Consider the following 26,325-nt stretch of genomic DNA (forward strand, 5'->3'; position numbering starts at 1 on the left):
CTTGGGGTAGCACCGCCGAGCATGGCGGTGTTACCCCACTCACAGTCATGGACCGACAACGCCCCGACAGCAAAACAAGCCGGGACGCGATTCTTCTGTAATTCCTTTCTCAACAAAGAGCACTTCATGCCCTCAAATTTAACGTAAAAATCAAGGCATTTTGACTTGAAATGACCACTTACTTGCTGCTCAAACATGCCAAATGATTACAACGATGGTTTGAAATTCACAAAATGGGCAATTGCGATCTCAAAATCAAATAAATCTTAGCGAAACCTACCTCGCGCGGCGTCCCGTTTCCGTTCGGACACCGAAATGGCGGGTGTTTACATTTACAATTCAGAGTTTTGCCGATAGAGAGGATGGCGGTGTTTCCCACATGGCGGTGCTACCCCCGCTTCCCCTATAGCTTATCGGTACGGTACGGTACCTTAAGTACTTTGTCTGAGTTACATACACTGCGGTGTTGCATGTGACCCAGTAGGCGTTGACATTAGTAGTGTGCTACTTTGTGTGTTTAATCGTCGTCCGTAACTACCAACAGAAGTTAGTGTGCGTGGTACAGTGATGGCCCATTGATCATTGTCTGCGGTGTGGGGGGGGGGGCTAGTAGGGAGGGGTTGACGGTATTTAAGTAGCTGTTCCAGTTCGTCCAGTTGTGCTGCGTACCTACTTTGACACAGGCCAGCGACTGCGCTCATAGCAGCTGTCCCGGAGAAACCGATAAAGGACAGGTAAACTGGTCTTGGGCTACCTATTTATATTTACCTTTGTTTCTGAAAACTGTTGAAACTATTTGCTTTTGTTAAATTTAATTATTTAAATTTCTTCATTTAAAATTCAATGTAATTAATCAATTAAAAGATTCAGAAACAATTACTGGGTACTGAATCCCAACTACGAAACAAATACGTAGCGCCCTAGGCATTATCATAGTGTTACTAAATAACTCTGCTATTTATAAACACTGTTATTTATTAGTTATTACACTGTCTACCTATGGCATTATTGTTGCGGCCATTCGCTTTCAAAATTTGTACCTATGTGCGTTTCAGACCCATTTTAGTAACTAAAGCCTGAGAAAGGAATTACAGCGCCTGAATAACTATCCACATGTTGGTGTCACTGAAATTTTGTAATACGGAAAAAATTCGTGCATGAAGAGCTGTGATGGGAATGCTATTCTGCACCGTAGGCAGTGCTTACAATTGCTTCGCGTGCAAAGAGAGAAACTTACCAGATGATAGTGTAACTCATTTATTAAACAGGCACTAAAGTTCGTTTTTTTTTTAAGTTCGAGCTTCGCCCCTCACTGCACGTCTCTTTGAATACAGCACGAGAATTGCTAGCTGAATTACTGAGAAAACTGACTGGCGCACATTGATTTCACAGACGATTAATTTCATTCAAAATTATTTCTTCCTGGCAGTCTTATTTGATATTTCCCATACGCCGAGATATCCCTTTATCATTATCCTAGCCGTGCGGGAAACATTTGCACGTGATCTTTCCTGCACTGTTTTCCGGCACGGGTTGATGACCTACAGTTCTGGTGATTTTTTGATAAAAATATTAAAAAAGGTGATTTCAATAATTAAATTGTGAGTTTCTGAATAGATATTAAACGACGTATGGGAAATATCTTACTGAACTTGCTCTGGGAAGCCAAAATGGAAACCGAGGTCTTTAAAAAATTGTAGGCACGAGGCGTAGCCGAGTGCCGGAGATTTTTTGAAGACCGAGTGTAGTTTTTTGAAGACCGAGACCTAAGTGTAGTGAAACGCAATGAAACATCACATTCTGTTTCCTTTTTAGTTGACTTTGGGACCTGACCTTCAATGAACTCGCCTAGCGGCTCGATGTTTAAAAGATTTGTTCTACCCACTCGCGGTTTAATATACATTAAGCTGCGAGTATAGGTAGAACAAATCGACGTTCAAAATATTTTTCTTACCTACGAGCGGTTTAATGATTTTATCAAGTACCGCCGATATCTTTCGAGCGCTAAAAGGTAAAAATACATTTTATGTAAAAAATACGACATATTTCAGACCAGACGAAATGTCTACTAAACGTTTAACAGTTTGTTAATCGGCTAGACGTTTAACAAATCAGTTACACGACATCTGATAAGTTTCTCTCTTTGCACGTTAAGCAATTGTAAATGCAATTGTAAATAATATATATTATCCCGCACCGTAGACAGTGTTTACAAGTGCTTCACGTGCAAAGAGAGAAAATTGTCAGTTGTCGTTTAACTGATTTGTTAAACGTCTAGTGACGATTAACAAACTGTTAAACGTCTAGTAGACATTTGTGCCATTTTACCGTCCCGTTATTTTCACCAGTATGCGGATGGAAACGTAATGAAACATAATTTTCCTCTTCTTTTTTAGTTGTATTTGGGACTTGATATCTTTTACCAATGTACCTGTCAATTTCAGACCGATCACATTGTTTGGACCGTTTTTCAAAGATTTATCTGTCTCTGCTTCTCTTTGTCTCTGGCTCTGCTGAAATATGTCGCATTTTTATATAAAATGTATTTTTTACTTTTTGGCTCCCGAAAGGTATCGGCGGTACGGGATAAAATTATTAAACCGCTCGTAGGAAGAAAAATATTTTAAACGTCTCGCCTATCGGCTCGACGTTTAAAAGATTTGTTCTATCTACTCGCGGTTTAATATATATTATAATATATATTGTCCCGCACCGTAGACAGTGTTTACAATTGGTTCACCTGCAAAGAGAGAAATTATCATGTCGTGTAACTGATTTGTTAAACGTCCATGTAGACGATTAACAACCTGTTAGTAGACATTTCGTATAGTGTGAAATATGTCGTATCTTTATATTAAATGTATCTTTTACCTTTAAACGCCCGACAGATATCGGGGGTACGGGTAGAAATATTAAACCGCTCGTAGGTAAAGAAAATATGTTAAAGGGACCCTCCCACCTTCAAAAAAGTTAATGAATTGGCATGAAAGTGATGTCGCTCGGTTCAGGAAGAGCGAAAACGAATATCTACCAAATTTCATCGAAAAATATTCACCGGTTTTCAAGATATTAGACTTTTACTATTGTTTACTTTCTGGGATCTCCGCTGTTCCTAGCGACTTTATTTGAAAGTGCGGCATTTGTTGCGCGCAAAGCAGCATATACCACCGCGTGCTACCAAACGTTTTAGTAAAAGATTTTAAAATCGTTAGACCTTCGCTGACGTCACAAATTGTAAGGGGGCATACCAATGCATTAGCCCCTTAGAATCCGAAAACTGCAAGTTTGAAATTCCATATCTCCGAATTAAAGCATTTTTCGATGTTGTGAGTGCCCAAACCGGTATTTTCAGGCCATGGCCACCAATTTGGCTATCTCAACTCAAAACTAATGTTAAGGTGGGAGGGTCCCTTTAAACGTCTCGCCTAGCCCCTAGGCGACTCGATGTTTAACAGATTTGCTCTACCTGCTCGCGGTTGAATATATATTCTCCGATATATGTATTTGAGGCAATAAAAGGGCATGTGCTCAATGGTTGTTGCGCTTCAAATCCGTTTATTTCTTCTCGGGTTTGTCAGGCTATATTTTGCCAAGTTCCAAACACTTTTTCTTGCGTGTTTTTATTATTCTTAGCTCCAAAGCCGTAGTCGTGATGGTTTTCAACGGTGCTGGATATCCTAAGTCAGCATTGTTCTCCAAAGGATAGCTTAAAGCTATGAGAAGAGACTAAATCGCAAGAAACAATTAAAAACATTTTTGTTTCAATGCAATTGCAAAGCCTCTCGCATGTTATCATTCTGAGGAATGCATAAGAAGACGTCGGCATAGGTATGCCAGAAACATCAGGCATGCCCATCATTAATTTTGACGAGACTCCTCAGAAACGTCATCGTTGTGTTAGATATACGGTGCTAGAATATTATCATCGCAAAGTGGCCATCCCACCTTACAGTTAGTTTTGAGTTGAGATAGCCAGATTGGGGTCCCTGGCTTGCACTTACCGGTTTGGGCACTAACAACATCGGGAAAGGATTTAATTCGGAGATATTTAATGTCAAAGTTGCAGCACTTTTGATTCAGAGGGGCTAGTGCATTTGAATGCCCCCTCTGAATTTGTGACGTCAACGCATATCTAGCGATATTAAAATATTATAGTACTAAGTAACATCTTTGTGAAGCAGTGGTGGTATAATCGTATGCTGTTTGCGCGCAACATCTGCCGCACTTTTAAGATACCGCACTTTTAAGCCATTATATGTTAATGACTCGTTTACAGGCTAACCTAGACACCCGTTTTTACCACAGCTGTGCGGTGACCTGTGCGTCGGCCGTCCGGGTGAGCGCCGACCCCGCCATCTGTCGGCCATGCCGTGCGGCTGCAGTTGGAACGGTCGCCGCTGGGTGGCCGGAGCCGAGGCTTCGCTCGGCCTCTCCGGGCTGCCCGTGGTGACCAGCGGCGGCGCGCACTGGTTGCGGCGACTCCTCTGGGCTCTGATTCTGGTCGTCTCCTTCGTCTGGCTGGTAGTACAGCTGCATGGAAGCGTGATTCGTCTGATGTATCAAAATGTGGGCACTGAGTCCCGGTACGAGCTGATGCAGAGCATGCCATTCCCTGCCATCACCATTTGCGCCGCACATCGCTTCAAGAAGGAGCAGTGGCTGAACATGTCTCTGGACGGCGTAACTGCTGAGCAGTTGGGGGCTCTCAAAGGCGAAGACAAATTCAGATTCTTGCGCTGGGATGAGCTGAACTTTGACGAGTTCTATGACAGTGCGTCGTACAGCTACGATGACCTGGTGGAGTCGTGTAGGTTCCACGGCCAGTCGTGTGCCGTTCTGAGCACTCTGAGCACCGCCTTCACCAACAAGTACGGCGCGTGTCACACAATCACCCTGACCACAAACGCCAACGGCACGTGGACGCAGCCACAGCTGGAGATGCGGCTCACGCTGCCCGATCCGGCCGACCCGGAGATGCGCGAGACATCGCCCGGCTGGTATGTCATCCTGCACGACTCCCAGACGGGCTTCTCCGACCTGTCGGCGTTCGCGCCGGCATCGTACAACGTGCTGTCCGTGCGCAAAGGGCAGGACACGACGGCGAAGATGCGTCGCCAGGAGACGTTCTACCTCTCCCTGACCGGTGGCGGGTGCTCGGACGAGGTCGGCGCCGTCGATCACGCTCAATGCCTCAAGGCCTGCCTGGATGGTCGTCTGAAGCCGCCTGCCGCTCATAACTCCAGCGAAACAACGCCTCGACAAACGAACAGACAAAACTCCACCGGCAAGAGTCGCAGAGTTAGATCGAGTGACGGCGACACGGATCCACGCAACAGTTCCGCTCCGGCGTGTCGACTCCCGTGGCAGAGACAGGAACAGCCTCATGGCCGCCCGTGTGCTACATTCGAAGAGCTGTCCTCTGCGATAGCAAATTCCGTCAACATAAAGTCACTCGACGAGTCGGAGCTCTTCAGTACCGGATACTTTGGGTGTGATTGTAAGCGCTCTTGCTCTGTGGTAACTTACCCCACCGATACCCCGGACCGATTTCCCATCACAATGCCGCAGTTCCTCAAGACATCCACACTCAGTCTCTGGCTATCAATGACCAAGGAGCATCGGGAAGAAAAGTGGAGCTTTTCGTTTTCACAGTTTGTGGCCGAGTGCGGCGGAAACATGGGAATATTCCTCGGTGCCTCTCTGCTGTCGCTTGTTGAGCTGGCCGATATGATCGGGTTTTGGTGTCTGCGTAAGCTGCAACCGAAGAGCCCAGTCCAGAAACGGGTTACGCCGAAAGTGCTTGTGAATTTTAAGCATTAACAGCTCCCGGAGTTTACTTTGCGCATTAATACCGGAGTACCCGTAGCTCCGTTGTCTTGTTAGTCGCTGGCACCTTGGCAACGCACTGCCCGCAGGGTAGCGATATGAAGTTGTTTGAAGTGGCGATTAACTCAACTGTACTGTCCTTCAAACATTCACTAATATCAGGTAGTGCGTGTTGAATGGCATCACGTGACCGCAAACCAGCCGTGGGGCTGATGCGACTGACGGTCTATTACAAAATAATTATGCCATTAAAGATGCACCGAATTCAGCAAATGTCAAATAGCCAGCCACTTAGCATGATTAAGTGTTTTGATGTGCAGTTTATGGATCACTCCTGGGGAATTTTCATGTGCGCAATTATAAGACTGGAGCTTCTTGCCACAATATGTAGACGTCATGTGGAAATTAAGCTATGATGTCAATAGCTGTCAATAAACGATGAAGAAACCCCAGCGTATCGTCATTATTCAAATATGTGTTGAGTATTTCAAAAAGTTGCCCAAGGGAGGCGGTTTTTGGTTTCCAAGAGATTTCTGTTCGTTTTTTTTTTTTTTTTTTTGACGGGGGAAGGGCTTTCGGTCTAACGAGACCATTTTATGGCCGGAAGGTCACCCGGAAGGATGATAGGAAGTGGGGGGGGGGGGGGAGACATGGTCTGAGCGAGCACCCTGGTGAGTCGCCGGGGCTGACCCCGTCCAGAGGACAGGCCGAACAGCCCTCAAGCACTCACCGCACCCAGCTACGGGCCTGCTCTTATGGGAGTCGCACGGGATAAAATTGCCCGCCCAGCCCCGAACAGGGGGTTGAGACGCAAAGAAGGACTTGACTGTCCTGAAGATGGAAACGAAGGGTCGGTGCCAAGAGATTCCGAAGAGCTCGGCTCCTGTCGCAGACTGCACAAACACACCTGGCGGGCCACTTTTGAAAAATATGTATTGTTTCGCCCGCACGGCGAACCTGATGACTATACAAGGCATCCAGCTGACGCTGGTGATATGAAAGGCATGATACGTGTTCGGGCATCGACGGGTCACTCACACGACACTCACAAATGCTGCACAAATCGACCGATTACACAGAGCCGGCGACCGTGGCGCCGCCCGGCGGCCAGACGGCAAACTAACCGCCCCGGGAGCACACACATACCCGTGTCCATTCGCCACGTATGATAATGCACTCAGCACGGCATACACAAAACACACTGACAGCCCTGCTACATGCAGGGCCCATACGTCCTGGCGGTGATACGGTACATGAACCTCATGCGGCTAAAGAACCCTGACGCAAAAATACACTATCAGCGCTCTGCATTGTGGTTTTACAACAGTCCCATGGCGAAGTTTTCCCTTTAGATAGTGAAGGGATTCCCCTACAGTAGGAATTTCCCCTTCATAGCAAATCCCCGATGCGATAATCCCGATAAATACAGCATAAACAGAGTACCAATACAGAGTTGGGCGGTGGGTCCAGCAGCGGCACCCAGCGGCGGTTGTCATGACAACAGCCGCCGGCTCGGCTCGGCGTATGCGCACCAGCTTGCTCTCACCACAGCCTGGAAGCGGGTATATCGCTGTGAAAACCCGGCGGCACCACACAGTGCCGCAGGACAGGCCTCCTTACGGGAGATCTGCCCGCCGCCTGGCGGTGCCGCCGGTAAACAGTAGTACCCGATGGCGTCCACAGATGACAGCGCGATCACCGAGCCTCGCCGCCGCCGCTACACACAATGGCACTGGCCAGCCAGCCTCTGACGTCATCCCGTATGACCAGTGACGTCACCACACAGGTCGATGACGTCACCGACTAGAGATGCGCCACGATTTCTACCTCTCCGTCGGAGGTGGGAGCGGTCTGCGCCGACCGCTCTACCGCACCGCTCACCGTAACCACAACACTGTTAGAGCGGGTCACGTGACACTGGTCCCCAGTCACCTGGCCGACCGTGTCGTCCAGCGGCGGAGCCGTGTCCTCGGTCACATGACCACCGTCCGTCTGCACAATCGTCACCAGGTTATCGTCCCGTTTGACCTCCTCCTCTAGCCGTCCCTCTTTACTCTCTCGCTCTCTCTTCTCACGTCTTCGCTTGCGTTTCCCATCCTCCAAGCTCCCAGTTTGTAGAACAGAGATCACATTCACACCATCCGTACTAGCAATGCCATCTAGCGGCGCGCCAAACACTAGAGATTCGTGCGACAGAAACGAGAGGACGCTGGGGTTGCGGCTGTGGCAGACTCCGGCCGGCTCCTGTTGCGGCTGAGGGTTGGCAGATGACTGGCGGGAGTGGTAGCTCGGTGGGTGGCTGTACTCCGAGTGGCCCGACAGAGTGTTCATACCAGGCCTGAGGGCGGCAGGGGGTAGTGTCAGAGGGAGGGCATTATTAGGTCACGGGTAACAGCGGGCCACTTATATCGGTCGCTAGCGCCAAAGTTATACCTTCGTTTCCCACCGTTCCCTGTTTGCCATCCTCAGGACAGGCAAATCCTTCTTCTCCACGCCTCTTTTCCCTGCTCCGGGCTGGACGGGCAGCTTTATCTCATGCGGGATTGCCCGTAAGACTAGCATGCCCGTAGCCGGGTGCAGTGAGTGTCAGGGGGCTGTCTAGCCTGTCCTCTGGATGGGCTCAGCCCCGGTGACTCGAGGGGGTGCCCACCCAGACCAATGTCTTCCCGTAACTCCTATCATCACTCCAGCTCTGAAATGGTCTCGTCAGACCGAAAGAGCCTAACACACCAAAACAAGCAAAATAGGAAAAACAACGTGATAAAACATGACACATGCCTCATCATTTTCCTTTTCTTTTTTTAATTTTTCCTTTTCTCTTTTTTAACCTTTCATTTTCGCAGCAGCAGCAGTTCCGACCAACAGCAGCTCGACACAGCATAGCACAACTCCCCAAGGTAAATCCTGACCAGTAGCCCCTCCCGTCCCTGTGTTCTCACCTCAGAGTGCCGGTGCCGGGTCGGTAGGAGGGCGGTGGTGACAGCACGGCCCCGTTTCCGGCAGCAGACGCGGCGTTATGTCTGTCCAACAGCAGACCCAGACGGTACGCCTGCATCGAGGCGTGATAGCTGGGCGGCGGCGGCCGGAACTGGAACTCGGGGTACACCATCGCTGCAACAGGTGGCGCTGTCAGTCACTACGCGGGGAGAGCAGAGACTGCAGTTGTGAGTGATTGATGGCTGATATCGAAGGATCGGAGAGCTCTAGCTATATGCTTGGACTGATGACATTTGGGCGAAGAGCAGAATACGCCAAGTAAAGCATTAAATCAAGCTTAATGTTCTGCACACTGAGACCGAGAAATCTAGTTGAACTTGGAAAGCATAGGACGTGTTGGATGCCCGTTTGAAATATCACCCAAACACACTCTGCTGCCTAAAGAAGATCGCTTCAGTGTTTGAAACGCAGGCCCATTTTCCAATAAATTCATGTAACTTGTTTTGTCTGGGCCATATGGGCGGCAAAGCCTTTGTGTGTCACGAATTACCACCAAAATTGTTAATCATCATCTCCACACCACCTCCTCTTGGCTCTCGCCCTCTACCGACCTGCATACGGATGGTGCGGTCTTCCGTAGGCGGGCACCACCCTGTGCATGAAGCGGCGTGACTCGGGCTCCTCCTGCTGTCTGGAGAGGCCGAGCATCATCCGGCAGGAGGGCGAGTCCCGGGAGGTGAGCCGCCACGCGATCCCCGACACCGTGATCAGCACTATACCGACTCCTGAGGGCGGGAGAGGGGGGGGGGGTCAGGGGGGGGGGGGGTTCAGAGGGACGGCGAGGTCTAGCCTTCGTACAATTACGACGGGATGAGGTCTCATTCTTAAAGATCGCGACATTTTTTAATACAACCGGTGTGGAGGAGTGACAACTCTCTCAGCTCTCAGATTACTTAGGAACATGCGGTGGAGACGTGAAAAATGTGGAAATACCCAATACCCATCCCTCATTGGGAGCCGCATCAAAATCAACCAAAGCAATGAACAGGAAATAGGTACAGGGTGTCCAGAAAAAAAGATACTACGGAAATTAAGTCGCATTTATTAACGCACGTGCCGATTTTGTTCCAACTTCATGTGCTTATAGTGCAAGATTTGGCAAAACTCATGAGCACTGTAATGCGTCGTTGGAAAGTTGTCTGCCTGCCCTCCGAGAGGGTCAACATGACCATCAGTCACCTGCCGACCGTGCTAGTGCTGGAGCTGATCCGCCGGAAGGCCGCTCACATTGAGTATCTGCTTTGAGGAGCTGCCGCGACTAACCAAAGGGTTTACATGCCATGTGGCACATGCTGTCTGTTTTGCCATATTTTTGCGAATACAAGCATGTGCCATTTTAAAATGTGCGGTGTTTATTTTCGGAATTACAACAAAAAATAATAGTATCCGTTTTTTCTGGACACCCTGTATATGATCGAAAGAGATGTTGATATAATACCTCTACGAAACACGACGAGGTCAACCAACACGTCGGGAGAATCAAAACCAGAGCTGAGATTCCAGCAAACAGCGCGACCAGGGAATTCCTCCGCCCCACACCGGTGCCCGCAGCTCCCCACAACCCGTTAACACATGCTAATCAATGCAGACACGCACACACACACACATAGCGTGCCGGCGTGTAGCCTGGGGGGAAACTCAGCCCGTCCGGGCACGCCCTGAGGAAAAGAGCCGGCAGAGAGGGCTGGAATTCCACGCACGTCCTATGCCGGCTGAGATAACCGCATTTATTACCAGACTGTGGGGTGCTTCAGAACGCATTCTTTCGTGAGATGTGCGGAGTACTGCTGACAACCCTGGCCGTGTATTCAGTGAGCTTATGAATAAAAAGGCGCATTAGCAACACACATTGTCACATTAAAACCACACACGATGCACCAACTCAAGGAGGAAATTCCAAAGGAATCAGGGCAGACTTCCAACCGCATAACTTTCGAATGATTTGGCAAGCAAGTATGCTATGATTTCCTCTGTTAGCTTCAATGATCATGTTTTGATCGTCAGCTGAAAAACTGCCGTTGGGGCAGCATCTGTAAGAAATTAACGGCCTCGTCCATCGATCGGGCAGACTACAGTGATGCGCTCCAATGCGCCTAAAAACACAAACAAGATGAAATAAGGGGCCGGGGAGTGACGTATGGGCGGCGAACCAGCCTGCTCCCCAAATCCCAGTGAATGACTGCGTGTTTTTAGGGCGGAAGAATCGATCAGATGCCTTGCTACCCAGATGTAGGCAAGTGAGGTTCATAAGACCCCGACCCAATGGAATTCGAATCTTAGTTCACCAACCCATTCGCCAAGACAACCGTAAATGTCACGAGTGCATGCTCAAGACGCATGAATAGGAAAAGAGGAGCCTGACATTTTTTTATACGAGCATGGACTTACCACAAAAGGTAAGATTCCTAATCTCGCTATCCCAAAACATTATTGTGACATTTTACTGCCATCAAATCCATTTACGACAGTAAGATTCTCTACGGTAAGGACTACACCGATTTCGAAATACACCAGAGTCGCGGCGAACAAGGTAGCCAACACATTTATACCTAAATCTGACCGTAAATCTCCCTCCTCTCCCCCCGCCCCCCCCCCCCCCGCTGACCGGTGGCAGCCCCTCCCCCTCTGTGGCGAATGATTTGGGTCACCCCCCTCACCATGCCCCCTCATGGCCCCCGGATGCAATCGATGGAACACATTAGCTCAGCATCGATCACCCGGTGGCGGCGACGGACGAGAGAGCGGCACTCACTGCGGCCCCGCCCCCAGCCCGGTGACGTCATATGACAGAGACCTCTGACGTCATGAGGGGTAGTGGACGTCATAAAATGACGTCAAACGGTGGAAGTTGAATGATAGAACTATGATTTCGCAGGATCTAAATCAGCCATAAAGCAAAACCAAACATAGGTATAGGGCCCTCGTACTTGTTCAAATTTGTTTACATTCGCATTTGGAACGATCTAATGATGTATAATTTTCGATCCGTTCATAGTTGACCTCCAAAGTCCCAATCCACATCCACAATGTCAGCCGTAAGGTGCGTTCGGTTCTGAGTCTCTCCCAGTCTCCCCCCCCCCAACCTCCCAGACAGAGGTGTCGGAAAGTTAATCCAATTGTGCGGTGGCTCGCGCCGCCGAAATTGAATCTCTCGCAGGCGGTGGCTGCAGTTGACACTGATCTACGGGGCAGCGGCGAGGCTGTGAGTCACAGACTCCGCGAAGCCGCCCTGAGGGAACGTCGACACAACACACATCCAAAGGAAAGAAGCATGCCTAAACATAGGCGGCGGAACGGGGAGGGCACCGGGGCACCGTGCCCCCTTGATTGGAGCATTTTAACACCAGTATAGCGCCTTTTGGGGCGACTAACGGAGCGAGCGAGGGGGTGAGTCTTGCACGTGCGAAATTTCGAGGGGGTACCTCCAACTGACTTGTGCACGGCACCCTACTGACCGGTTTCTAGCGATGTGCCAAATTTGAGCACAATCGGCCCAGCCGTTCTCGAGATCTGGGAGCGGCACCCTGCACGTGCGCACGTGCAAAATGGGTCCCCACTGACTTGTGCACGGCACCCTACTAACTGGTCCCTAACCGTGTACCAAATTTGAGCGCCATCGGTCCAGCCGTTCTCGAGATCTGGAAACGACCCCTGCACGTGCGCACGTGCAGCAGCACCCCAACTCTGGCACATGGATATTGGATATGCAGTGCCTAGTGGGTGCCTACATACATGCCAACTTTCAGCGCAATCGGCCAAGTAGTTACCGAGATATTGCAACAATTACAAAACTGACACCTCTTCGTTTTGCACGTGGCACGTGCATAAGGGGTCACCCACATGCATCGAGAATAGTCCAATACTTGGTAGAAGGAATGAAGCTACCCTACAAAATTTACCGCATGTAAATCGGTCAAGTGGTTGCTGAGATATAAGCCTCGCAAAAGCGTCCGCACGGCCGGCCGGCCGGCCGGCCGCTCATACTCAGAAATTTCCGTTAATCTAAGGAAAGACTACGCTCGCTTCGCTCGCTCCGTAATTAGCTGTATCATGTATGGGCGTTGCATGGAAAGAATGGGACCAAAAGTCGTCAGTGCCACCCTTAATTGAAGGTGTTCCGCCGCTACTGTGCCTAAATGAACGCATTCGTAAACTGAAACATACGTGAGTAACGTGGGAAGTCAGGCCCAGCCCAGGGACGTGAAAAAGCGCAGCATGTGGTAAGCTAATTTGGGAGCAGTTTTTGAATGATAAAAAACATCTGAGTGGTTAGCGCCCGACCAGACTGAGCCAGTTGTCAGCGCCCCTCCCTCTGTCGTTTGTTTACAGCATTATCCCACGCTGGGAGCTGGTGACCACTTAGGGCTGGGTCACACCGCAGTTCTGGGACATTAAATCACCACAGGGTACTGTGTGTTTATTGGTGGCCTTCAGCTAATACCGCAGAGAATGAGGTCACTGTCTCTAGACCCACACATTAGCCGGTTTTCTCTCCGATGCAAAACATTCAGACGCATCACAAAATTCATATTTTCGCAATGTTTCCGCGCTCAGAGCGTCTCTTGCGACCAACCGTGAAAAGGAGCCCACATATGCGTGACCGTGTTGCAAAACGGAGGCAGTTCGCGTGCGTGTTCACTCAGTGCCTACGCCCCTGCGTCGGCAGTGCTTCACATACGAATTGCAGCGGCAGCGGCGGCGGCAGCGGCGGCGCGGCGGCGACCAAAACAGCCCCCTCACCCCCCCCCCCCCGCCGGCGACTTGACCTTGTCGTGTCGTCCAAGGTCGCTCTGCTCGGCTGCTCCCCGGCCCCCGACTTCGGTATACGGTCCGATGATGTGTTATGATGGGGTGTAGGAGTAGGAACAGAGGAATGATCGCAGCGGATACAGACAAAGACCGAAAAGCGCCGAGGAGACGATTGCGACAGAGAAGAGCCCCGTGTTCTCGAAAACAGTTCATTGACACGAAAACAGTCCTATGAAGAAAAAGACCACGGGAACATGTCCGGGAAGAGTCATCGAAACATTTTCATAGAATATAAAGGTTCAAGAATAGAGACATTTTAACTAACGGCTTACTTGCAAGTGCCGATGATTCCTAACATAATGACATAACGATTCATCGATTCATTATGACCGTAATGAAGGGTCAGGTAACTGAGAGATCCAAAATATCGAGCGACGACCAAATGCTGACGGAAATCCAGTAGCGCTGTCGGCCTGAGTACGGGTAATGCGTCATAAGACCGTCCGAGGCTGAGCTTAGACGTAGCCGAGGTAATTAGACCATTAAAATTGAAGGCGGCTCAAACTTCAAGGCGGCTCAAGCCGTGTTTCACAGCGCTGAACTACTTGCAAAAATGAAACATTTTCAATTTACACCAAAGTTAGATTAACTTGTTTCTCACAGTGCTAAGGAAACACGGTTTTGTTATCTGACCCGAACCCATCCTTCCATGAGCCCTCGCATAATCAGTTCCACCCATCGTCACCAATCGCTGACATTTGACCTGACCTACCATCGCAATACTCCCTCCATACGACCCACCATCTTAACAAGCTCCATCCCAATCATTCTACCAACCGAACCCAACAGCCCACCCTAACCAAAAATCATACCAAACAGCCCCAACCCCAACCCCTCCTTCCCGACCTCACAACAAAGCCAGGCGCCGCGCAGCCGACCGACCGCTGCCTGCCGGGCGCGTCTTTGTGAAAAGTAACGGGTTCACCTCACCACAGCTGCCGGTGTGAAAAGGAGCTGCGCCTCGCGCCGAGCGACCCAGAGCAGCTCTGGTCACGTCCGTTTGCCGAGAGGCGGCGCCGCGGCCGAACAAGGAGAGAAAGGATGGAGGTGGCGTGGGCAGGGTCAGAGGAGGTCATGACTCGAGATGCACGACCGGTCGGCGTGGTTTGACCTACTGATCACGTGATCGAAGACTGTGACTGAAGTGATAGTCACATGAGGACTGCGACTTGTTACCACAAAGGGTTAATGCGCGGCACAAGGAAAAAGGAGCTCTACATGTGTTATTCAACCGTCCAGCCACTTCTCAAGCAATGACATCAGTGGGCTGACGACTAAAACAGTAAACAACTAAACACCCTGACATTTGCACATTTCCGCCTTCCAATCTATCGGCGTCAGTGAAAACAGTTGACCGCGGTATAACCAACACTCCATGTGAACCCGTCTTTACATGTCTCTCTCATTGACCACAACCAATGTCGTAGAAAGTGTTTTTGACGACCAGTGTTACTGGTTTTTGTTAGCAGTCGGTGACCGCGTTGATCGAACATGGTCAGCTCTGGTTGAAGCCACCAAAGACTTGATCAAATTAACGGGTCATGAGCATCTTCACTTTCAGATCAGCATGAAAGGGAATTACGCAAAAACGGCTGACAATTTTTCTTAGTACCTAAATAACGATACAACCGCTGTACCTATGCCTCTACTTTCTATGCTTTTGCACTCTACAGCGCCGCACTTTTGCACTATCATCCCCAGGTGCAGGTTGAACCAGCAAATCGGTCGTTTTGCTTATCAAACAGAAAAATGCCATTTCTGTCCGCAGAAATGGGCATTTGCTATCATCAAAGACTCGGAAAAGCTGTTCGCAGAAGCTTTGCCCGATTGCATAGGGCTTAAACCCTGAAACGTTTTGTAGGTTGTGCTGAACTAGACGACATAAAATCCACTAAAAGCTTGACATACGGACTCGCTTGCTTGATATTTCACAAGCTTGGGAATGGAACAAGCTATGGGTGATTTGTATGCGAGTGGGGTCTCACATGTAAATCGCTAGACTGAAATTCAATGTCGAACGCTACGCCACAAGAATACGGGAGTGAAATGAACGCGACGTGATTCTCGGCCCCAGACGACACATACTCTATGTGAATTTGATCGAATTTAAAGCGAGTCAGCTTACCACTTCTCACAAGATTGGACAAAAGGACCTTGGGCAGCCCCTGCGTCTAAAGTAGGACAGCAATTGATGAACAAATTCCATCGAGGATTATAATCCTTATTTTGTTGACCCCAAAAGACGTGATATACAAAACCGTTTTCAGTTCACTTCGCCACCGGCCTACAAAATTAATCAGATCTCTCTCAAAGGCTCTCCAATAGAAATACGATCCAAACAAGAACATAGGGCCTTTGACGAGCCATTTCGCACAAAGCAGCTCCCCTCGGCCCCCGGCGATTCCCTCTCGCTTTGATGAACCCATTCAGACGAGCCAACCGACCGCTCAGATGCGTGGTGTTTTTTTTTCTCGGCAGCGGCAGCCAAGCGGCTCCGGTTTCTTTTTGTCTTTCATCTTTGTGGCGGACATTTCTCATACTAAGCGAGCCATCAGTGGAAAGACGCGTCTCGCGCCGCGCAAAGAAGAGCGATGATGCCGCGCGGAGTTCTCCCTCCCCTTCCCATACCGCACACTCCCCCCCCCCCCAGATGAGCGGGATAGACGACGGCGAAACGTTGAGAGAGTGTATGGAAATATGAACGACGTCGTTTCGATTAAATATGCGCTCTCAGTTTTTTTTTTTTTGTGGCGAGAGGCATGAGTGACAAAATCACAATAAACTCATGGATTTGAGGAGCATTCATACTTTTGTGACAAGTCTGAAAGACATCGGTTTGGTACGCATGAGTAGGTATGTACATCCCATTGCATCAATTGACCCTCTCATAGATGGTCATTCAAACTTGCAGACTATTTATTGCCATCCTCTCTAGCAGACGCCACTGGCAGAATGGACTGCTGTTTGTTGAGCCTCATTTATCTGGGAGCTCCACAGCTGCCGGTGCCGACAGCTGCAGGCGCGGGTCAGCGACCCCTCCAGACACCGAAATCGGGTTAGCTCCCCCAGAAACACAACTTTTGCCAGCGACACGAGGGGAATGACAGGGAGCAAACTTCACGGAGTAGAACAACACCCAAAGATATGGGTTTACGTCGAACCAAACAAAACTCGCACCAATGACCAAGCCAATTAGAATATAATACTAGACACATCTTTACCAGTAACCAAAGCCTCTGAGCGCCCGACTGCCCTGCAGATCATAGATGTGCATTTTTGTAGCATCAATGTCCTTCGTAGACAATTAGTTCGGCGTATAGTACATATTTACCACAAATGAGTTTCACTTTAACAGAGGCCTGTTGCACCAAAATCCTCTTGCACCAATGCTTGGATTATTTTGCATCGTATACCCAGTCCAAGTCTCAAATGTAACAATTTGCGTGCAAAATTTAGCAAGCACATGTAGGATTATGTATTCGGCTATTGCAAACAAATTTACCACCGTTAGATTAGCTTATTCTGAAACCGGTTTTTCGATTTTACCTAGCTAGGTAGTTTGGTGCAAGAGGCCTCAGGTCAAATAAAATTGCGCAGGCTGCAGACTGATTTGAACTGCGAGTGTCACGTGTAACCTACGCAAAACCGCTACATCAGCGAACTAATCGAGATGAGAAAGTGCGTTTACAAGATTCTCCTCACCACATTAAATTAAGGAAAATCTTTACACCAGCAGCCGCCACATCACGACATCGCGAGATTAAATCTCCAATCGGCTTCATTCGAGCGTTGATAACCCGATTAAGGGGGATACCTTCCGTCTTACCGAAATCCTGTTACATTCCCTCCCACGGGAGTTCGCCACTGCACGAACATAATCCCGGTTCGTTGGCCTCTCTGAGCCACGTCACTACGACCCACGCCACCACGCTCTAGCCTTGTTCGTCACAGACACACGCGTCCCAGATCGCTGTCGTTTCGTTTCGTTTATTTAGGGCTTGTCCACAAGTGGCTATTACGGCCCAGTCAATACATGATAGGTACACACACCCACACACACACACACACATACATACAATATACACGTCAATATAAAGCAACACCCGCAAAAGCATACATAAAATATCTAAAATCAGTCATGTCACTTGTCAGTCACTATCTAAAGTGCTGCACCAGCTGTCTCCTGGAACCAGTCGCCTTCACCTCCGGCGGCAGGCCGTTCCATGCAGCGGCGGCTCTATACGAAAAATGCGTGACGCTGTCTCCCTCCTACTCGCGATCTGCTCCCTCCTACGCCCCCCCCCCTGCGACCCCCCCCCCCACGATAGGATCCGATTCTGGGGAGACGAATGGCCCGGACCAATTAGCGGAGTATCTGACGATGCGTCACTGCCGCCGCCGGTCGCGAAAAACCTCAGCCGAACGACCCGGGGATTAGTGAACCAGAAGACGAGCTTTGTGGGAACAGCAGAGGCGCGCGGAAGAACGTAAATGAGGGAGAGCGAACGCATGGAAACGAGTAAGAAAATTATCGAATTGGGGATTATTTGTGCTGTCGTGCGTTCGGAGTGCAGCAGTTAGCACTTAGCACCCACCTTATGCAAACATCATAATGGAGATATTCAGGGGGAATGACAAAGCATATCTACCAACAAGAAAGATAGGTAATAAACCAACGGTAAAGATTTCTGCCTTGACAACCGGCCGCAAACCCGCAGCCATGCCTTGGCCAAACGCTTACCGCTAGTTTACTCAACCACAATCCCCACAGCACGAACATGGCCACGGCGTTGCACAACGGATTGGCGAATGGCGCGGCCTCAGCGGCCTCCGTATCTGGTCACTGGACGTGACCTGGTCGTCTATGGGCGGTGACCTGGTCGTCTGTGAGCGGTTCTGGACAGGCGCCAGTGTCTATCGGTTTCTGACCGGCAGGGTACCCTCCGACTCATTCGTCAGTTAGTACGTTAGTGTGCAATACAGCTCTCTGTCTCTCGCCTTCCATCACTTCCTTCCATTCTGATTTTAGCCTGTGTGTCTCTTCCTCCCTTCCCTCTACTGAGTCCGTCGGTTCCCCCACTCTCCCTCTCTCTCTCTCTCTCTCTCTCCCTCTCTCTCCCATTCTCTCACCCCTCTCTCTCTAACAGGGTCCGGAAGTGGTCACCGACATTCCACCCCACCCCACCCTCCTCTCTTCATTTATCCACGACCTCATATTTTACCCTCCTGCCGTCCCTTCAGACATCGCCCTACTTCTTTTCTTCCCCAGCCGCCCTACATTTTTACCTCCCTCAGTCGTTCCCTCTCACACATGATTCTCTCTCTGTCTCTTCTCTCTCTCTCTCTCTCTTCTCTCTCTTTCTCTCTCTTTCTCTCACACACACTCTCTCTCTCTCTCTCTCTCTCTCTCTCTCTCCCCTCTTTCTGTCATGAGCGCCATCGGCTATGACCGCAGTCAGCAGTCAGCTGACTATTGTCGGCCATGTCTGCTGACCTCAGGTGACCCCGCCGGACCGACAAAGCGGCCGGAATTGGACCACCTGATAGCGGTCCGTCCTCTCGGCGGTCTACACTGGCCACAGACGGAACCATACCGGCATGGGAGAGAGAGTCGGGGTAGTTTGGAGCCACATACGCAAGGCATAACGCTTGCTGGAATAATGGCTCAAAGGACAAGTAAGAATATGCTGATTAAAATATTTCATTGATGGTACAAATTCAGTAATTGCCAAAATGGAGGGTAGCATAGGTGACAAGGGATACCTAGTTATAAACGTGCTTTTCAGTTTCCAAATGCGTCTCTCTAAATGCCGTAGGCTACATTGGGAACAAAAATGAAAGTCGAGGCTACAACAATCGCAATCAAGAGATGAGTTAGAAGTCCTTACTTGTCAGCAACACGATCCAATTTATCCTTTTACGAACGAGTCTAGATTGTGCGTGGCGCTCTTCCCCGATTACAAAGAACTAAGAAGCACCCTCGAGCTGTGATTTAAGTTATTGGAACGGATGTTCTTATATAGTTTGTCAGTAACGTCAGTGACAGACAAAACCGATGTCAGTGACAGACAAAACCGAAACAAATTACCGACGACAGAGGGAGTCGAGCGCACAAAGAAGGCAGAAAATGGGGGGTTGTGCTCGTTTGCGACTTGACAGCAAGTATCAGTCAGATGTAATTGCCTATACCAGAAGTTTTTGTATATTCGCAAACACAGGAGTCTAATTTGATACAAAGCGTTGATTAATGGAGCAAAGCGTCATAACAAAGAAGGCTTGGCGGGATCCAACGATTAACGCTGAAATCCAAACAACCATCCTCATATAACGGGTAACCACAAACGGTTTCATCAATTTAGAGCAGCACAGCTGAACATCTACATTTTAGTGTAAGCCGTCAGTAACATTTAACATTAACAATAAGCACTTTCGTGAACCTTTCTAAGATCATTTGAAGACCCCGTTCTCCACATGGCATTTCTACAGCCTTTTCACGGCTACCGTCTCGTCTGTGTCGCCGCCGTGTGCCGTCCAGGGACCATTTCAGCCGTGGCGCTCGTTCCTGTGACGTAGCCGACGCCCCGCCGTCGCGGTGCTTCTATTTACAGAGACAATTCCGACGGGATGAAGACGGAAACGGCGCGCCGCGGCCGGAAAACGCGCGTCCGTCGGCCAAAAAACAGACCACGGTCGCCGCCGGTCCTGTCAGAGGCACAGCGAAGAGAGGAAGAATGAGAGAGTGAGAGGAAACTTTCCAGACACACAGCAGCGCCTCAGGTGAACTGAAAAACAAAGGAATCTAGCGGAGATCCGGTTTAAACTGAGTGCTAAAGGATTGCCATCAACTCTGTCAATAGACGCTGGCTGAGCCTTCCCTGTAGAAATGACAAGTGTTTTTTTTTCTTTATGGACCATAACAAACTCAGGAATCTTACTATGGGATAGAAAACGACTTATGGCGCGAGAGGACTTTGTCCGTTATATCAAAGAGATACTTCTATGTCACTGTGTCATACATGCGTCTAGACACCGTCTGTGTGTCACGGTGTCACTATACCACCGTGTCACTCTGACACAACGACACAGAAACGGTGTGAGACACCAAGCCTCCATTATATCCCTGTTGGTTCCCCTTGATGTAAAAATCTGTGTCACTGAGCATCGATCGTATCTGAAAAGGTCTTTATCTGATTTTGCTTTGTATCTTTGTAGATCGTACCGGCAACTGGCTAAACGCCTGTGTTACGGTGGCAGCTGGCCTGTTCGTCCCGTGATCCGTCACATAATGCGACAAAGCTCTGAGGTCGGTGACCTGTGGGAGTCCCACGTGACGCTCGTGACGGCCATAGGGCCGTCACGTCACAATGGTAGCTGGCTGGGCCGTCCTGTCACAGTCAGAGTATGTAGGTATAGGCGATGGCGAAGAGCTGAATGGGAGCTGATGACAGACTGGTACTGGGCGCTTTGAAGGGAAGGTAGAAAATTACCGACCAGCGCTGTACATTTTGGAGACGAGACAGAAGGCAAGGCCCAGTAATAAAAGAGAATGAAGACAAGCCTAGTAGTGGTAGGTGATGTTCTGCAGTTCGAACCTACCAATTTGTGGAAGAGGTAGGTATTGAATGAAAGCAGCAGTCAGAGCATTGTTGAATGGTGAGAATTTGAGCCGAAGGTGTGAATAGCCTTAAAAAAACACCGTTCATTGACAGTTTCTGGGCCTCGGGTGCACCTAACCCAGGCTAACAGATTACAAGGGCAGCTGATGATGACTAAGGTTTCATGGGCGTCGGCGCTAAAAAGGTCATCAACACCGGAAAACAAGGCATCGACGGAATCGCTTCTGATTTCAACATCACCGACCGCGAAAATAGGCAAACCCTAGTGAGAGCAGGCTATGTGTGCTATATCCCGAGCATCTAAATAACGGCCTCACACCTCAGAATACAGAAAGCGCATTGGATTCCACCACATTCGTACTCTCTTATCACCCAATCAGCGCCTGCGCTCGACCTTACCCACCAATCACAAGGAAGCATAAGCTGCCTAGTTCAAGTACTACTGAAACCGTACCTGCACTTCTCCTCCAATCAGCACCTCCGCTCGCCATCACTCACCAATCATGAGCAGCGACACGGTGAGGTGTTCCCGTCCAGTGGCCTTCAGAGCTCCTAGAACGGTGCCGACGATGGCACAGCAGAGTCCCACGAAGGCGATCATCACAATGAACCACCGGATGGAGACAGACTGGGTGACCACCAGGCCGCAGCACGACTTGGGGTCCTCCTCCTCTGTCCGGTACGGCAGTCTGTAGAGAGAGAGAGAGAGAGGGGAGTTAGAGGGATGGGCGGACAACACAACTAGGTACACAGAACTCTGTACAGTGTAGCATTACACAGTACACTTGAAGAGAGGGTTGTAAAGACGCGCGGTATGACAGGTTGCTAAAAAGAAAGTAACGGGAAGGCTCTGCTAACAACCATTCTCAGGTGTCTCAGGCTCCTTCACACAGTTTCGGTAGTGTGAATCTAACCAAAACGTTTTTCTCGTTATAAAATTATGAACTATCATCACTCTTCATGTATCATTTCATCTAGGTAGCGGAAAGGTATTTTCTTCAGAATCACATGTTAGCCTAGTCATAAGAGTCACACAGCTCAGTTTATTGGTCATCCGAGACCCGTTCGACCATCTTCCTCCCGAAGATCCCCGTTTCCCCCGACAGGTAATCAATTGTAAAGCCATGTTCCCATGGGTAACGCCACCCGCCGTGGGACAGCACTCCGTGGGACCCGGTAGGACGTGGGACATGGGACGCGTCTGGGCAGAACTGACCGGGACAGAGTGTGACAAATTGAGCCGCTCAGATGACGTCAGTTAAATAAACGGCACCCGGTGACCGAGGGAAATGAGAGGGTGGCGAGGTGTCGACCGAGATAACTAATGAGGGAATCGGTCTTGTCGACAGATTCACACAGATTCGCTTGACAATATGCGGGACAATGTTCATAATTTGACATAAATAAAGACGATAGTTGTGTCTGACATGATGGCCTCTGCTAAGTTTGTTGTAAATCTAAATCGCTGTTAGTTCGGTGAAGCTGTACATTTCTATTAGTGAAATATGGGCCCATCCCTGGAGCTGACATCATGCCCTTCAGTCCAGCGTCCTCTCCTGACATCGCCCTTGGAGGCCACGACAGCCGCAGACGGCACCGTCAGAGCCGACGGCAAATTATCGGACCCCTGCAGTCAATAGGACGCGTATTGTGGCCGCCGCTCAGACAGAAACTAATCTCCTCCGGCAGAAAAGAGGCGAGATTGGCTGCCGCTGCGGCGCAGCCGCTCGCCAAGAACTATAAAAACAGGCCGCCGCCGGCGATAAAAACGCGTGTTCCGACTAACAGGCTTACACGGGTAGAAGAATCTGTCCCCAGGGGGCTGTGGACACCAAATGGCCCGTGGAGACGCCGTGTGACGACAATAACAACGCGCAAACGGGCAAACATCATACTTGGGATACTTGGGAACGATTGTGCAGCGATTGTTTTTGTTGATGGTTGATTGATGAGTTCTTGCAGATTTCTTCTTGAAATCAGTGAATACTAGCGCCATTGGTATGCTGTCTCTCTCTCTGTCTTTGCCTCTGTCCGCCCCCCTCTCTCTCTCTCTCTTTCTCTCTAGTCTCTCTCTCTTTCTCTCTCTCCATTTATCCATCCTCCTCCCCGACCAATTACTATGTTTAACTGGTGATCACAGTTCGCCATTAGGTATGATCGTCCTGAGCACCAAACACGAAACACGCTATCCATATGGTGCGTTCAGGCGCTGTGTGGCCTACATCGGCGTCCATTACTGGAGATGTAAGTCATCTTCGATTGCAGCCGCCTGGAGAGACCATGATAGGTGCTTTCTGTTTCCTATGCTCGACAAACGGCAGGACTGTCTTCTGTCTAGTCTACAGCATTAACGGGTATCACGTCGTGAGATGAATTGATACTGCGCGGGTGAGGAACAAGATATGGTTTTGGTAGTTAGTGCTCTCAGGCAGTCCCTTTCTCAAATTCTGTACCATGTTTAATATTCCAGGATGCTAAAATGTTCTGCAATGTTTTACCATTATCCCAATCCTTGAGTTCGATTAAATAAGAATGTATCGTACAACAACATTGCATTCAAGCCCAAAACTGTTCAAGTGTCCACTCTGATCCCAAAATATCCCCCAAATCACCGCGTCTTCCGTGCTGGAAGTGTCCGTCTGCCAATTACCTCTCGGAGCAGTCCCCTGCTCCCCCTCCCCTCGAGCACCGCACCGCGCCACGCCCACCGCACGGGCGAGCCAGAATACAATTACGGCGCGGGCGCGACGATCGATGGCGCGCCGAGTTTGCCGCCGCCGCCGCGCCACTAATGGCGCCGTTTGTTAGCCGCGTGGATGAGACGAGATGCGACGCAGATGCGGCGAAGGGTGGCGGGGCTCAGGGTCCTCCGCTAACGGGGACGCAGGCGGTCGTGATTTCGGCAAGATAGTTTAATTTTCAAGCAAATAACTTCACTCGAAGACCCCACAAATGGACATCAGACATGCACAATGATGTCAAACTTCTTTTTACTTTGATCCACACAAGTGGCATGGATACAGGTTTTATCGTTAGGAGCTTACCCTAAAATGACTTCACAACAAAATTTCAAGCCATCGGATCATAGCCCCACACTCATCGAACGCCTCGATTAGTGGTCCGCCCTGATGATTCCAGGCGAGGGTCGCGACCCCCGAGATGACCCCTGTTCTTTGTCCGTCCAGGTCGACACTAAAACCAGAGGACGCCCACCTCCCGTAATGGATATCCACGTCATAAGCGATGACTCGACCCTGATGAGGCCGTCTTCTGGAGGTTGGGATAGCGCGCGGGGGGTAAATTAGACCCCGAGAATGACGTATGGACGCCCAGCACCATCACAAGTGGGTCTCGGTGAAACTGATCCTCCCGCCTCTTGATGAGGCAAGCTTTCTTTCATAAAAAAAACTGTGACATAAACGGTGTGTCTATGTAGCATAATCAAACATCATTTCACTAAGTGCCAGAGTTGCATCGCGATGGACACTGACTTTGTGCAGTATCAAAACTGACAGCGGACTTGTTTTCTCCATTTACCAACTCTCCCAGTCCCCGTGGTGTCAGTCAAATCCGTCGCAGAAACGTCCCAGCGGTGTCCGTCGGAAGGATCTGTGACAGTCAGTCTGGAGAGAGAGTCTCCACAGAGGCATTCTCTTGGGTGGGTTTCGTCGGGCTGCCAGTGCTCTGTGATGGCTTCTAGCCACGGGACAGGAGCATGCCTCACCCCTCACCCCGGCGAGCCGTCCCCTGGCAAAGTCCAATCCCAGTAATCTCACCCCCATCTGCCCAGATCGCCCTATCTGGTGGATCTGCTCACCCCCCGGATTGCCCAGGGCATCAGCCCGGCAGAGATGGCGAGACAAAAGGCGGATTGGTCGCCGAATGGACGCTCGGAGGAATGGGAGAACTAAGGGATGGATAACAAAACGAACGGTGGGATAGGTAACGGGGCGCAATGTAGAAGACACTGAAAAGCTGAAGGGATGCCGAACAGCGATCAGTTATGTATACTTTTAAATATCTTGGGAACTCAAATGCTGACTTTTGTGTTATTCTTTCCTTTATTGGGCAACTCTGCACATCGCTTTCCGACGAATTGGCGCAGGTATTTATGTTTTAGTTCTTGGTAATGCACGCCACAGAAGATGCGCATCATTCTCGCTAGTAGTGACGTATATCAGAAACAAATCACGGCTAATTTACGTCAAGCTTCCGCCTTGAGAACAAGGAAATACAAAGCCTTCCTCTAGACGGCTCAGCATGTTGCGCTGTTTCCGTCTTTATCCATTGCTTGTTTGAACTCAGGTTACTCCTTTACAGTTGGTCGATTCCGATAACTTTGTTCGCTCCAAACTTCCCACCAAATTGGAAGTTCAAAACAAGTTTAGAGTTGCTAGGCAACACTCTCCACTTAGCTGGACACGGTGAACGCTACTTCTCCCTCCCTGGCATGAAAAAGGACCATCAGAGTACCGGAAATTGAACTATCGGAAATCGGAATTCGGACTCAGGCAGGCCAATGCCCTTACCGAAATAGACAACTACTCAATGCTGACTCAATCAACAGAGGCCGAAATAACTCGCATTATCGATTTGTCACCAGTTCTAAAGATTAATCACAAGGATAGCTCATTCCCCTTCTCTTCCCCTCCAAACAGAAAATCGAAGCATCGACCGAACGGTCGGACCACGATAGCGGACGCAAAAATACAAAAATCGATCCAGCTGTTACGGAGGCAGCATACCACATCGATCGCCACGGTCCAGTAAGTACCACTGTGGTGCGCGAAACACGCGGAACCGGGCGTCCGGGGGGTAGGACGCCCCCCCCATCCTCCCTCCCCTCCATTACTAATTCAGCAGTGCGCCAAGTTTGCCACGACGCCAGCAAACAGCTGTAACGCCAGCTGAAAACGCCGTGTATGTGGGATAAAAACGTGGCAAAACGCGGAATGTTGGGGAAACGTTTGTGGTGAACTGTTGATGTGAGTGATGTTTTATTTTACCTAATGCGTCGCAGTCCATCGGCAGCCTATTTCAACCAATGTAAGTTTGTATTTGCGGCCTCTCAGCTCGC

At 49.7% G+C, this 26,325-nt stretch overlaps 2 protein-coding genes across 2 annotated transcripts in view; one reads left to right on the forward strand and one right to left on the reverse strand.

Moving 5' to 3' along the window:
- Positions 1–4,365: 4,365 nt before the first annotated feature.
- On the forward strand, positions 4,366–5,920 carry LOC122372161 (acid-sensing ion channel 1-like). The gene is made up of 3 exons (XM_043349048.1): positions 4,366–5,298; positions 5,569–5,749; positions 5,916–5,920. Exons 1-3 carry the CDS (start codon positions 4,366–4,368, stop codon positions 5,918–5,920), a joined length of 1,119 nt encoding a protein of 372 aa, XP_043204983.1.
- Positions 5,921–6,742: 822 nt separating this feature from the next.
- The window catches only part of LOC122372159, a 107,756-nt gene continuing 88,173 nt past the window's right edge, over positions 6,743–26,325 (reverse strand). Inside the window, exons 2-5 of the mRNA XM_043349043.1 lie at positions 21,747–21,937; positions 9,375–9,548; positions 8,766–8,937; positions 6,743–8,164 (exon numbers count right to left, since the gene is read on the reverse strand). Coding sequence (XP_043204978.1) covers positions 7,630–8,164; positions 8,766–8,937; positions 9,375–9,548; positions 21,747–21,937 — 1,072 coding nt within the window. The 3' untranslated portion in view covers positions 6,743–7,629. The remainder of the gene's footprint in view (positions 8,165–8,765; positions 8,938–9,374; positions 9,549–21,746; positions 21,938–26,325) is intronic.

The sequence above is a fragment of the Amphibalanus amphitrite genome, unplaced genomic scaffold, assembly GCF_019059575.1.
Source record: "Amphibalanus amphitrite isolate SeventyFive unplaced genomic scaffold, NRLGWU_Aamphi_draft 001324F_arrow, whole genome shotgun sequence".
Taxonomy (NCBI): domain Eukaryota; kingdom Metazoa; phylum Arthropoda; class Thecostraca; order Balanomorpha; family Balanidae; genus Amphibalanus; species Amphibalanus amphitrite.

What these genes read in the sequence shown, in the direction of transcription:
- LOC122372161 (XM_043349048.1), top strand. Translation starts at nt 4,366, where the DNA reads ATGCCGTGCGGCTGCAGTTGGAACGGTCGCCGCTGGGTGGCCGGAGCC. An exon ending in CCACCGGCAAGAGTCGCAGA is followed by an intron (nt 5,299 to 5,568) that starts GTTAGATCGAGT and finishes ACAATGCCGCAG; the next exon opens with TTCCTCAAGACATCCACACT.